Source organism: Ambystoma mexicanum, chromosome 3q (assembly GCF_040938575.1).
Source record: "Ambystoma mexicanum isolate Mex_15411 chromosome 3q, UKY_AmexF1_1, whole genome shotgun sequence".
NCBI classification, from domain to species: domain Eukaryota; kingdom Metazoa; phylum Chordata; class Amphibia; order Caudata; family Ambystomatidae; genus Ambystoma; species Ambystoma mexicanum.
In genome coordinates this window covers 257,391,851-257,405,847 of record NC_090926.1, presented here as the reverse complement: position 1 = coordinate 257,405,847, position 13,997 = coordinate 257,391,851, and the positions used below count along the sequence as shown (strand labels likewise).

Below are 13,997 nucleotides of genomic sequence, written 5' to 3'. Positions count from 1 at the left end.
ACTAAGCAATCAGTTTAAATCCTTCAACATCGACGGTATAAATATCAAAGTATCCAAGGAAGTAAAAACCTTGGGTTTTTACCTTGATTCAGCACTGAACATGGACAAGTCAATGCTACAGCTTCGGCTAAAGCTTATACATGTAAATTAATCAATGCCTGCAAACCGTTCCTTTCCACAGAAAGCTGTACTACCTTGGCAAGAGCTCTAATTCTCTCGAGATTAGACTATTGTAATGCACTTTATCTTGGGTCAAGTAAACAATGTTAATAAATTACAAATGCTGCAAAATAACGTGCTAAGAACTGCCCTAAGTATTCCTAGAATGCAGCACATCTCGGATGCCAGACTGAACACTAAATGTCTATCAGTCAAGGATAGAATCAAGTTCAAATCATGAACCCTCACTCACAAATGTCTATCCAATTCGGCCTCTAAATACTTAGTGGATAAATTCTCCAAAAATACATTGGAACATCCAACCAGAAATATGCACTTACACTGACTTAAGGTCCCCAGATAAAAGCTCAAGAAAGTAGGGAGGGGAAGTAGCTTTCCTGTTATGGCAGCCTAGCTGTGGAACTCCCTGCCTGTAGCCTTAAAATCCGTCACATCCTTCTACAGTTTCAGAAAAAAAAGACTAAAAGCTGTCTTCTCTCTGGATTCATAATCTGCATTAGTCTGACAATCTTGCATATATCTATACTATCATGCCTACGTGTACATTTCAGTACTAGTACCTGTGTATACTCACAATGCAAATCTCTCACAATGCTTTGTAAATATTCTCATGTAACTGTTTTACTCTGTAACCTGCTCTAAACTACTTTGTAACTTGTAAAAGCGCCCAGATACCCACGGGTTTGGTGCGCTATAAAAATAAACAACCAAACAAAAACCGTTGACCCTTCTACACACCTGTAACCATACCCACTCACCACTAAGCATGACTGCATCATGCCAAGACACCAGAAAGAAAGTAGGATTTGAGCAGAAGAAATAGGAAGGCAAAAAAAGTCCTTTTTCGCAAACACCCATAAATCAATCAGAAATCAAATATTCTCCCACAAAAGACACTTGCCAGTCTTCATGTTTAGATACCCAAAAAAAACTATTGGCAATAGACGAAGACTCACCTCATGCCAGCAATCAAAAGCACAGAAGTATTACAAAACCCAAGAAACCACACCATTCTTCTACCATCCTCTCCCTCAGCGCCTAGATCTACACTACCAAAGACTTATTCCCAGAAGCATCTCACTCCAGGAGTCAACATTGTTAAACCTTCCATCATGAAACAGCACTGAGCCAGGCTGACCAACAGGATTCCACACACAACCTAGTGAGCCTTTTTGAGGAAGAATGCAACCACCAAGAGCCTTTGGATGGCCACTGCCACGCCACCTCAAGAACTGAACAAGCACACCAAAATCCCTCTAGACAAAGAAGCCACAAAGAAACTGTTGAAACCAGATATCTTCTCCTGAACACCTGCTCTGTAGCCAAGCATCCCTCTTGCATCTAGGAGTAAAATAATAGACCTACACTGTCACAGAAACCTGGCTCGCAGATACTCAGCCAGCAGTTACAACAAGAAACCATTCTCCCAGACTAGAAGATCAAGTTTGCCAACCGAAAAGCTAAGAGAAGGAACTGCACTTCTACACAATGACTCCATCAAAGTTAACTGTTCACCACTAACATCCCATTCTGCAAATCACTTCTCAATCTGCTCGACCTCACACACGTCTTCATTAAACTTCCTTCTCATTTGCAGACTGCGACGACTCAAGACAACCTTGCCAATCTTTACATAAACCCTCTGGAAGACTAAAATCTGGCTTCAGAAGGAGGGCAAGCCAGTCACAAAGTCATTCACCGTACATCTCGGTGTGCAATGCCTCAAAGCAACTCATTAAAAGACCCATTCACTAAACCAGTTTAAATGGGGTCTTCAACAATAGTTTCCCCCTTCACTACCGTGGGGAAAACCACTTATAATAATTACTTTTTTGTGGTATAGTCCAAAATTTGGACTTTACACAAACATAAGGATAGTCATAAAAGAGAAAAAAGACATAAGCAAAAGCATATATCATGTCATGAGGCATTACAATTTGTAGCCTATGTAACATAAAACTGAGTAACCTTCAGATAGTCTCATGGGCAGATCGCAAAGTACAAATCCCTATAATTACAAACCACATATTTTGTAGGAGTAATCGAACAAGATATACAAGATAGCAGATACAAGCCTACTCAAGGGAATCAAGATATACAAAATATGTATAGCCAAAATAAGACAAATCAAATGGCAAACATATTTGTTATTTAACATGTTTTCCACAGCAATCAGATCAGTCCTTAGGCACTTAAATCAGGGAGTAGAAACTTAACGCGTGTCCACAACCTATACAAGGCAAGCTGAAATGCCATTGATTCAGAGTGTAAACATAGGTCCCAAAAGGAGTCGCCAGTTATAGCCTCATATCTATAAACTCATTTCCCAGAAGTGGTCATATAGAGCGGTCCTAATTTAGGGCATAGAGTCAGAACATGTCTTGTTGATTCCGGGGCACCAGGGCACTCACAGATCCTACAGGTCCTATTTCCAGTGCCACCCCCTGGCGAGGCCCAATTACAGCTAATACCGGAAGCCGATCAATCCGCAGCCTTAAAATAAACTGCCTCACTTCCGGGTCCGGGCATAACAGCAGGTAGGATAGTGGCTTCCGATACCTATGCATCACGTGAGAAACTGCCTCGTATTCCTTCAAACTGTGCAGATGGTTGTAGTTCGAGCTTCAATCCCATCTGTTCAGTTTGTGTTCAAATGATTTTTTCAGATGGATAAAGGGGATAGGTTTCTTTTTAGCAAAGGGCCAGTCAATCTCAAGGAAAAGTCATTCATTTAGCGGTTTAAAGTTGTGTCTTGGGGATGCATCTCGGTATCTAGACTAGCACCCACCTGAGCCAGTAATTTACAGCTCGGCACTCTCGAACGCAGGGCCATACCTCAAGGAGATAAGGCCAAGTTCTAACCGTACATGCTACATAGTACAGGACGGTGCAAGCCCCACTACAGTCCGCCAATAGTGGCCCTCTTTAAGATGTTTAAGCATCTTAAATCCTGCATGGCCAAGGCCTACAGGCCATACAGGATGGAGGGAACAAAGCACTGTAAGTAGTGCTTTAAGATATCTGAGATGCTAAAGCCCGCCGTGCTCTTAGAGAATTTGCTAGCCTCGAGTGTGAGCAATTTCGCTTGCCGCTTTTTCTTGGTTATTATCGCCTCATAATTAGGTAGCACACCAAAGTCCAGTCCCAAATCGGGGTAGGTTCCAGTGATAGCAATTGAGCCCAGAGTGGTATCAATGCCCGAGCAACTCAGCCCTTTCCTAGCTATGGCAATAATCTTCGTTTTGTCCAAATTTATAGTTAAGCCTAACTGAGCTGCATACACTGACAGTTCATTTAGCATGCTCTTAATGCCAGACGTGGTTCGATCAAATAGAATTAAATCGTCGGCATAAAGCATGCCACTAATAGGCAAGTCACCGAGCTTCGGGGGGCAGTTAGCTTTTAGTACCATGCACGGGAGGAGGTCTGCGATATACAAATCGTAAAGCATGGGAGCTGCCACACATCCCTGCTTTACACCTCTATTTACACAAATAGTAGCGGACAGTCCCCCCTCATTATTTAGCCAGTCCTTGGTGGTATTTTCAATGTGAAGTGAGATTAATATCTGTAAGATTCAGTCGGGGCAGTTCATAACTCGTAGCTTAGCCCACAGTATATCCTGCACCACTTGGTCGAAGGCACTGCGAAAATCAACGAATGCTATGTACAGAGTGGCCTCTTTACTACTAATGGTGTTCTTTCTCAACAGGTCGAGCACCCTGATGTTGCGAGTGGTGCTCGCCCCGGGTCTGGCATAGCTCAAAATTTGATTGGTTGTAACCCAAGTTTCCAGTTCCTTTAAAACCAAGGACGTGAATATCTTACTAGACTCATCTAGCATTGATAGCAACCGGTAATTTGTGGGACTCCCCCTATCCCCCTTTTTTGTACACAGGAATCAACACGGACTGTCTCCAGAACGAGGTTACTAGGCGATTTTTACAAACCTGGGAGTAGAGAGTAAGCAACACCTGGGCCCAATTATTCAGATCTTTCTTTAATACAGAGTTAGCAAGGCCATTAGGGCCAGGGGCATTAGAAGATTTTAGGTTGAGAATAGACTGATAAACAATTTTATAACTCAAGGGGAAGAGGCCAATTCACAACCTGCCCTAGTGTGCTAGATAGATGTAGGCATAGTTTCCTTATAACATTATTCAGTAATGAATTGGGCCCATGACTCCCCAGCAATGGGATTAAGAATTCTCAAATGCTGTTCCCCCCCTGATGAGGGCAAGAAATGCCATATTTTACGGCTATCTCTAGTGCACAAAGTCTCCACTAACTACTGCCATTGGCTTATCTGGAGATACTTGCGATAATAATGTATCCAAGAGCGTTATTTACACTTTATGGCCATGATCTTTACCTGGATCAAGCTGAGATCTACCAGGGCAGCATTAGTCTATCTTAAGGAACTAATGTCTCGCAGCATGGCACGGTTACAATCTCTGATGTTAATGTCAAGGGTAGCGACAGCACCCGCCCCCGATCCTATCCCAGTGGCAGGGCTACTCTTTGCAATAGTATGAGTTAATTGCCAGATCCAGTTTTCAATGGGCTCTGGGTTTTTACCCCAAAGAGCCTGTTTAACACTGAGATCCATGGGGAAGGTCAGGGAGTTGTTTATGTTATACTGGGTCTATCAAAACGTATTCTCAGCATGGTTAGGAATGACGTCTCCGACAGCACTTTGTGTACTACTACCCCGAGCACCTTCCAGTGTCAACGTCAGAATGGCATGTTCACTATACGTATTCAAAGGAACACATAATTGAGATACCTTATCGGTCCCATTAATCTTTGCAGAAACACCAGCACTCACAACATCATCCAAAGCTTCCACAAAGTTACCCAGGCTGTGGAAATAGATCTAATTGGATAGACTCCTGGGGAAAAAAAAACTCATGGCTTCCAAACCCAGAAATCCACACAAGAACATCAGACTACCAACCAACTCCGACATCGACAACTGGATAAACAGCACCATGGACAGCATAGCACCTAAAAAGCTCACAAAAGAGACTAGTCACCAAACTGTTTACTCCCATGTTTAACAGCATCGAAAAGGAAAGCTCGAGAAAATCTGGAAAATAAACCACCTTTATACAGACAAATAGCCTACCACCGGCAGTTATGGTTTTACAGAGAATAAACTATCAAAGCAAAAAACGACCAATACCCACATTGAATTGAACCAGCACAACACAGTCAGAAGGAAGTCTTCAAAATCATCAAATAATTCATGTTGCAGGTTGCACCATGACCTGAATCCGTAAGCAGGAATTCCGTGGCTCCATCATCGCAATGCACTTGAGCAATGAAGTTCTAAAAATCTCAGAGCAACATAAAGGAAAGCAACAACCTCACCTTACTAAACTAGGGAAAGTACCAAAATAACCTGTTCCTCTCATATTAACAGTCTTTCATCTGTTCACCCGTCAAGAAAGCTTCAATAAAGCCAACCCCAGCAACACAGTAGGACTCTTTGTAAAACCTGTGCCCACCAACACCCCCCCCCCCCGCACCTCCCAACATCTACCTTTCTAGCACTGCTCAATGTCTCCACTGAGGAAGGAGTCGTTCCTCTGGCCTTCAAGACTGTTTACACCAAACTACTCCTTAAAAAACTCAGCCAACCGAAATGTCCTAGCAAACTATCGTCAAACTTCCAAAATGTCTTTCATTTCACAACAGAGTTCCTATTAAAAGACTAGAGGGCATTGGAGTAAAGGGAACAGCCCTCTGATCCATCATCACCAACATTCATTCATGGCTCCTTTCAAATCACATCCTCACATTCAGTGTATCCCTAGGAATCAACGTCTCGTTGCTTCTCTGGAACGTATTTACTCAGGCCTCACATACTTAAACCACACAGATGACAAGTACAATTTTAACACATCCACAATGAACACCCTGGACCTCAGCACATGCCTTGCACATATGGACTCCTGGGATGATTTCAAACAGACGTAAGCTCAACCCAAACAAAACCGAGCTGAAATTCTGCAGTGCAATGCCACCAAAGTCCTCTCCAATTTAAATCACAATGTAGCAATCTTACACTAGAAAACCATGTTAAAGCTGTTTTAAGGAGGTGCTTCTTCTAACTCTGTACTACCCGAGAGATAATGCCTTACTTGACCTTCATTCACAGGACTATGGCCGTTATCGCATGTGCACCTATCATGACTGGAGTACACCAACAGCCTTTACCTTGGACTCTCAGAATATTTACTCGGACTACATAGACCAAATGGAGGAACCCAGAGTGCTCTTAAGGCTGAAAGATGCAATACAAATACATGACTCCAACACTCTGCACACTCCACTAGCTCCAGTCAGACATAGGGACCCCAGAAAAGATATACGAGGAAGCCAGTGTACCTAAGGAAAAAGATCCGTCCCAGTCCATTATAAACACTATGCAGTTCTAATAGAGTGCTGTTTCAGTAGACTGCAGCTCTGCAAGAAGCATAAAAACAGCCCAAGCAGAAAAGAAGGAATGAAATATGGAAGTCAGTGCATGCATTAAAAGAGCAGGGCTCTGTGCACAAGTCTTCATTCGTTCTCTAAACTGTGCTACAGATATCCTGAGGTCTAAAAGTAGGGGAAGAGGACTAATCAATAAGTAGGATTGGATTTTAAAAAGGAAAAAAAATAGGAAAGATCCATCATCTTCATTAAGGCAGCACTGTATTAAAGGATTATGAAGGATGTGTTATATGAAAATGTATGCAAAGTTCTGACTTAACAGGATCTTTGTTATGTAGAAAACACCTACACACAATCGCTTTTACTCCGAAAAGCCAAACATTGACAGTAGTAGCCTTAACACTTGCATTTCAGACCTTTAGTTCCACAGACTATGCTAGGTTTCCTCAGAACCTGTGGATGTACAGAAGTAAAAAGAGACTTACTTTTAATAATCTTGCTGCTCTCGCGGACCGCCTCGTCTTTGGAAAGATCCATCTCATAAACTGTTGTGAGCAGCTCCTGGTAGGCATTCAAAGCAAGATGCATTCTGTTATAGGAAAAGTAGATGAAATTTCAGAAATGGGATAAAAAAGTGAAGCTGAATAGGAAAAATCAAACTCATCTTGAGTATCGACCACAGATGCAGAGGAGGAGGAACACCACAGTAATTGGGGCATAAAAATACCGTGTTTGGCTGCTCCTTTTGCTCATGTATCTGCAAAGATTCTCACTGAAATGCATTAAATAGTTATTGCATGCTAGATCTAGCCACCTCTACGTGCAAAGGTTACCTCTTGGACCAGGAAGTTGCTTCCTTCTTGTCCATTAGCATCATCTCATAGTAGTTGGTCAGGTTCTGCTCTATGAAGTGGAAGGTGCGGATGCTCACGGTTTCTGACACTAGCTCAGGACGGAAGCGGAAGTGCCGGTTAAAGGACATAAAGAAAGCCATGGACCACATGTAGTAGGTCTCATCGTGTTGCTGGGTCTTCTGGCGTATGAGATGATCCTGATGAAAAAAGAGAAATATCAGTGCTGTTTCACATAGTTACAGTGTGAGGCAGATGTGTCCTTGAAAGTGTAATCCATTGCTTCTAATGCTAGTTGGTGCCCAATCGATGTGTAGAGTGCCTTGAAGTAATTTGACTTTTACACTTGTTTGTTTGCACAGGTGGGATTGAGCCCAAGACTAAAAGTGCTTCATTTACAACAAGAACATTATTTTTTGTGTGAACCGTAATGACACATTAAAGGGTAAGAGATGATTTACATGTAACCCACTGGCAGTAATAAAGTAGGCAATCAGATTTAGTGACAGCAATGATACCGTAAACAGCACTTTGAATAAGATGAAATACAATTAGCAGGAATTTCCTAACCTCCCTCCCTTCCACCTTTGTTCCGTTACAATGGCGCACATATCTATTTTTATAAAAGTCTGGTTCCTTAGAATGCACGAGGTGTAATGTGGTTTTTGAATAATATATGGTATGGGACTAAACACTGACAAGATTTTTCTTTTCTTTTTTTTGTTTTTGAAATTGACATGGTTTTCATTTAAAAGTTTCTGAATGTTGTGTTTTTATATTTTTTTCATGGTCTTGATTAATTAAACTAGCCCGGATTTCAAAAAGGCGCAGGTTGTACGCCGAAACACGTGTCATCCAAGAGGGGCTGAAAATTCAAAATAAAAAACTTTATCAAATACAACAGAACTTTTGGATTTGTCATTCCTAGCAAAAGGAACTACACCAGTAACTTATCTTGGTGCAAATAAGTGCAGGCACAGTTGCAACTTTTCCTACAGTTTACAAACGGAGTAGAGGAACTCAGTGTCTCTGTAGTGACCTACACTCATGCGACAAAGAACCAACCACAAAAGACAAAAACCCTAAAAAGGCTAATCACCAAGTAACCCCGATTTGGTCGCGAAGGTACAGGCCTATGATATCTCCAAAAAGTTCCTCAATGTTAGAAAACTATTATCTAACCTGCCTTTGTTGAATAAGATCCAGTTGGCTGGTGGCCGCTAGACACTGAGGCCACTCAGATAGCCCCAACTCAATGCATCTAGGCAATGTGCATAGCACATGCAGAATAAAAGGTCTTGGGCACTGAAACAGACATATGGCACCGAATCCAAGAGGAGAATGGCAGCAACACTCCGATTTAGAAAAAAACAGCTTTAGTCTTCTTCATGGTAGCAAATTGGGAGTAGATTGGATTTCAAATGCCATGTTATTACGCAATTTTAGTGCAAAGACCTTGGTAAAGAGGCCACCTGTCCAGAAGTGCGGCAGAAAAAAAAAAATCACATTTTCCGATTGCAGGGAGCATGACGGCCTGGTATCTGCAGATTCCGTTGCAATGCAAAGGGATGTTGTAGCACATACCATGCCCTAAATACCAGGGAGGCATTTGAAACACAATTGTATCAGCTCTACCCGAAACAGACTACGAGTGTGAGGCAAATGAGCAGAAATGTAGTTCCTTCGTACACCTACTACAAACCAGGCAGCAGCATTTTGAACCAGCTGAAAACAATACAACAAATATCTAAGCAAACGAAAAGGAATCTAAATAGTCCTGAAAGTAAAACACAATGGCAATCACAGCCATGTCTGCCTGCTGCAGAGGATAGCAGTGGGAAGATGTGGGCAAAGTCGGTCAATGAAAAGGGCAAGAATAGCAAACCTCTCCAATTTCTGGTTTTAGAGAATTTATAAACACAGATTGTGCATCATTTGTACCAGAACTGCACAGGATTCCATACTGTTCAAAATACATCGCAGAGACCAGAGGAAAGTATAGCCTCCTTTAAGACCTCAGTTTTCCCATAGTTTAAGATGCAACCAATTGGAACTCATCCAATCTTTGATGGCACACATGCAATATATTTGCAAAAGTAGTATTCAGTTCCAATCAGGACCAATGCAGATTTGTGTCACTACAGTGTACAAATAAAAACAAAATGCATATGGTGGAATTAGGGGAGCCAAAGGTTGAACATGAATATTTAACAACGCAGGTACATGAGAAGAGGCTTGGGGACACCATAAAAGACTGCCCCCACCTTACCCACCCCCTTGACAGCATTTATTTAGAGACAATCAACCATGAAAGTACATTCCTGCAAGTGTGTATGTCCTTGAGGGAGTAGAACAGGATGGTATGGCCCATGGTATTAAAGGTTACCAAGCTGTTGAGCAGCAGTTAAGTGTGGTAACATCACACCATTCTATCGAAGGTTACCAAGCACAGAAATGGAAACAGTTCCTTCTATTGATAGTGTGGAAACCCACTGTAGGGTCAGATAAGAAGTTAAAACTTTAAATGAAGTTTGAAAGTGGATCTGTGTCTGCTCTTTTAAGGATTGTACATGGAAAACCTACTAAAGCAATAGGGTGAACATTTGCAGGAACTGTGGAATCCAAGAAGCTTTTTTAAATATGAGTTTAATTCTGCCATTCTCTGATCAAATGTCTTTATTGTTACCAATACATGTAAAGAAAGGAACAGCAACTATGACTATTTATCAAATCGATGGAGGCCTGACCCAATAATGAGTGATTAAGAAGAAGGTATGGTACAACACATACTGCACAGGATTATAAAATCCTCAGAGGGTAGGGGTCAAAACCTCACCTTAAATAGGATGGTTGTAATTACCTTTGGGGGCAAAAATAAGAATGGATCCAGCAGAGAAGCTTGAGAATCTGTATCTGCCGGATTAAACTAGGTGCTCATAGATCAAGGGCATTGGAAAGAGCAGCAGTGTCGCAATATCATGGCTATTGGTGCACCGTATAGGAAGCAAGCTAGCTTTGTGCAGATTTCGGCAGGTGCTAGAATTTAAGGAGTCTCTGCCAGAGAGTGGACAGGCTCTGAAACAACGGTTATTTGTTTTGAGAAAATTTGAGGCTCTTGAATGAATTTAGAATGGCCCGCTAACAGCAAAAACAAATCAGCTTAATTTCCTAACTTGATCGAAACAGGTCTGTAGCATATGACCTCCTACATTTACTTTCAAAACAGAGTCCTTTCATTAAGGATTATGAAAATATAGGGGATTTTGGATTGAAGTGGGAATACATTGTCTAAAGCCCGATTCTGCTACTTTAGTTATTTTTTGAGAGAAGAGATCAGGTAATTCGAGGGGATTGCAGTTGAGCTGAATTTCAAAATGTTCTAAATCCAATTGCATTTAATTTCAGACCTACCACTGGCATTACCATTGAAGAGAATATTAGAGTGGAGCTCCAATTGACCGCCATAATACTCATCTAGGGATCTTTGACCTTTCAGAAACAGATTCAAAACTTCTTTCCTTCTTCTCAGTATTGAAGCAAAACAGAATCCACCAGTACGTCTACAGGCTAGAATAAGAGCCCCCGCAGCAAACTGTATCCTACTCACCGTAGGGACTCTTGTGCTGGTAATACATGTGCCACGTCCTACTAACGCCCTGGAGACCCATTCCCTTGGTATGAAGTTCTGATAATTTCATGCGAGGCATAGAAAAAGCAAAGAAAGCCTTTTTGCAGGGACAGGTCCACCCACATGAAGGCTCTTCTTGCTACACACCAGCTTCCATACCTCTGTCACACTCCTAATGCAAAGACCAAAAAATAGAATAGAGAATTTCTGGGATGCTTGAGCAAAAAGAGGTGATGGCTATAAGGTTTAGAATTCAACTCAACCTCTGACGACAACTTTGGGCAACCGTTCAGATCATCATTCTTCAGCCTGCTGAGCCATTAAAGAAAGGAGGAAGACCATAATAAAAGTAGGCTTGGTCCCACCCCAAAAGTGAAAGTCCACACTAAACTATTGATGTTCAATGATGCGCGAGTTCCCCCTTGCTTCTCCACACAGAAGATCACATTTTCATTGGTGTAGACAAAGACACTCTTGCCCTGCAAAGATGAAAGGAATACTTTCACAGCCAAAAGAAAGCACCTTTAGCTGGAGTACAATTCTCTGTGGCAACTTGTTCGGATAGGCATACGTAAAGAATTGAAGGGGATTCGGGATCCAGGGTTGCATCCCAGGCAAACCAAGGTGTCTGTTGTAGAGATCTTAGGCTCAGTAGGGACAAGTGGAACCTGTGGCATTAGGTGAGAATCCACCATTTAACCCTGGATGTTCGCGAACACTCCAAGTAGCTGGGATCAAAGGCCGGTTGCATGTGCCAACATAAACGTGGGACCAGCTGAACACAGGCTGACATACAACCCAGCAGCCTCTTGATCCAGAGTGCTGTGGTCAAAGGCTTTCACATAAATGTGTGAGAAAACCCTACAGAGCCGAAAAGGCCTTAGGGAGAGGGCTTTGATCTTGATTATGTCCAAGACCATACCAACGTTGTGATACAAGGCCTGCAAATAAGTAAGGGATGGTGACAAGGGGAAAATGCCTAGGGAGCAGAACTCTTCGTTTATGCCTATGCAAGTCTCTTTCCTGCACTCAGGACACTTAGCACAAATTAGATAAAATGGTGATGGGAAATGGCACTTTCTCCCACATGGCTGCCGAGGAATAAACCAGTTTCCCATCACTCACAAAGTTGCACATTGTGTAGTTTTAGGATGGTCGCTGAATTATCAATGACTGAACCCACACATCAACTAAACAAAGTGATTTTTATTAGGTAAATTGAACACTGTGGGCAAAATAATAAAGGAGTGAACTAAGGTGTACACTCTTCTCAAACTGCCAAAATTCAAAGAAACTGTCCAATGTTTGCTACAGGGATCTCCCCTGCACCCAAGTTTTGGGGTTCCCGACCATGCTTCTCGCCGGAACCTCCTGCCATGATTAAAGGTCTTCCAGTTTAGGGGACCCATACCCTGCTTTGTCAATCTGGTGGTCTCTTTGGTAGGTCGGGCGAGCTCAGGTCTGGCCAAGCATCAGGCTGGGTAGACAGATCTAGTGGATCTATTCTGCTTTGATCTCCAAAGCCCTTCTTCCTTTCATCACCCCTCTGTCACTGTCCCAACTTATTCCCTCTTTTTGTCTGCCGCTCTGGGACCCTCTCTCCCTTTGCCCATTTGGACCCGGACTCTCCACTCTAGTCACTTCTCATTCTGACCTCCACATGATGTGCAGGCTATTCAGTTTCTAAAAAGGGACGTCTGCTGGTCAGGCGCCTCATCATGCTCAATGCCAAATAATAGTGCACTCAGCTGCTTTTGCAGACATGGTCTCCACACACCATCTAGCACCAGCCCTAGCAGCAGGGCAGAGTTAAAGGTCACATGTGCATTCCTGACCGCTGATGTAAAGTTCCAACAGGCAGAGATGTATTTTAAATTGTTTGCAACTCTGGTTCAAAACAACATAATTGTGCATCATAGTCAGACATTAGTATGTTAAACTGTAAAGCCATGCCTGGTTATGGCATGGTGGCTACTGGCATCACACAATTGTACAGCCACAGCATTTGGATATCATTAGTGTCAGTTTGGTGAGTAGTAATCGCGTTATGACAGGGCTGATGTGTATTAGCTGTCTGGACTTCTGGACTAGCTGTCTCCAAAACTGCCATTTGGGACAATGCCTGGAAAGCTGCTTCTTTGATGCCCAAGAGGAATGCCAACACTTTACCCCCCAGGGAACAGGCAAATCGGTGCTTCAGAGGCCTGACAAAACAAAGCAACACAACAGTGCTGACCACTGGAGTCTCTTTGAAGTCAGCAGAAATGGGAAAAGGGGATGAGTTGAACCAGTACAGGAGAGAGGTAGGCTGAATCAGGGATTCCATAATCTTGGTTTCTGCTATGGCTCTCTACAACTGTCTCTCCATCCCCACTTCCTGTAGACAAGGTACTCTGGGTATGATTTTAGAAGGCAAAGGAAACTTAACAGCAGCCTGGATTGGATCTTTGACAACAGGCTTGCTTTGGCCCAATCTGCTGTTTGAGGAGAGCAAACCCTCTTAGTTGATTAATCTCTGGACTCTTACAAGGATTTGCCAGAACTCTGTTGGGACTGCAGTCTATGTCAGGCAAAGAGTAGGGGCATGCGTGGGGCGAGTTGGGGGGTGTCATTTGTGGCCGCAGCCACCAGACAACAAACGGTGGCGTTGCGGCCGTCTGGGGCTGCGGACTACATTTCCTAGGAGGCTCTGGTCCAAAAGTCATGCGCGCGCAGCCTCGCGGCTGCGCACTTAAGGCTGTCATCTGCCTGTGCCAGGTGCCAATTATTGAAGATCACGGCACGGACGGACGGACACAGCGACCATGAAGCAGGAGGATTACTCGTTTGGAGCTGGCACAAGCAGTAAGGAATACGGGCCATGCAGCTGTGACTACGGCTGCGGTGCTCTTTTCAAC

At 43.0% G+C, this 13,997-nt stretch overlaps 1 protein-coding gene across 3 annotated transcripts in view; it reads right to left on the bottom strand.

Annotated features, from left to right (window-relative positions):
- TIMELESS (timeless circadian regulator) overlaps positions 1–13,997 on the bottom strand; it is a 1,506,051-nt gene that overhangs the window by 1,005,145 nt on the left and 486,909 nt on the right. For all 3 annotated transcript variants that reach the window (XM_069653695.1, XM_069653693.1, XM_069653694.1), the window contains exons 11-12: positions 7,455–7,672; positions 7,107–7,210 (exon numbers count right to left, since the gene is read on the bottom strand). In XM_069653695.1, the coding sequence (XP_069509796.1) occupies positions 7,107–7,210; positions 7,455–7,672 (322 nt within the window). The remainder of the gene's footprint in view (positions 1–7,106; positions 7,211–7,454; positions 7,673–13,997) is intronic.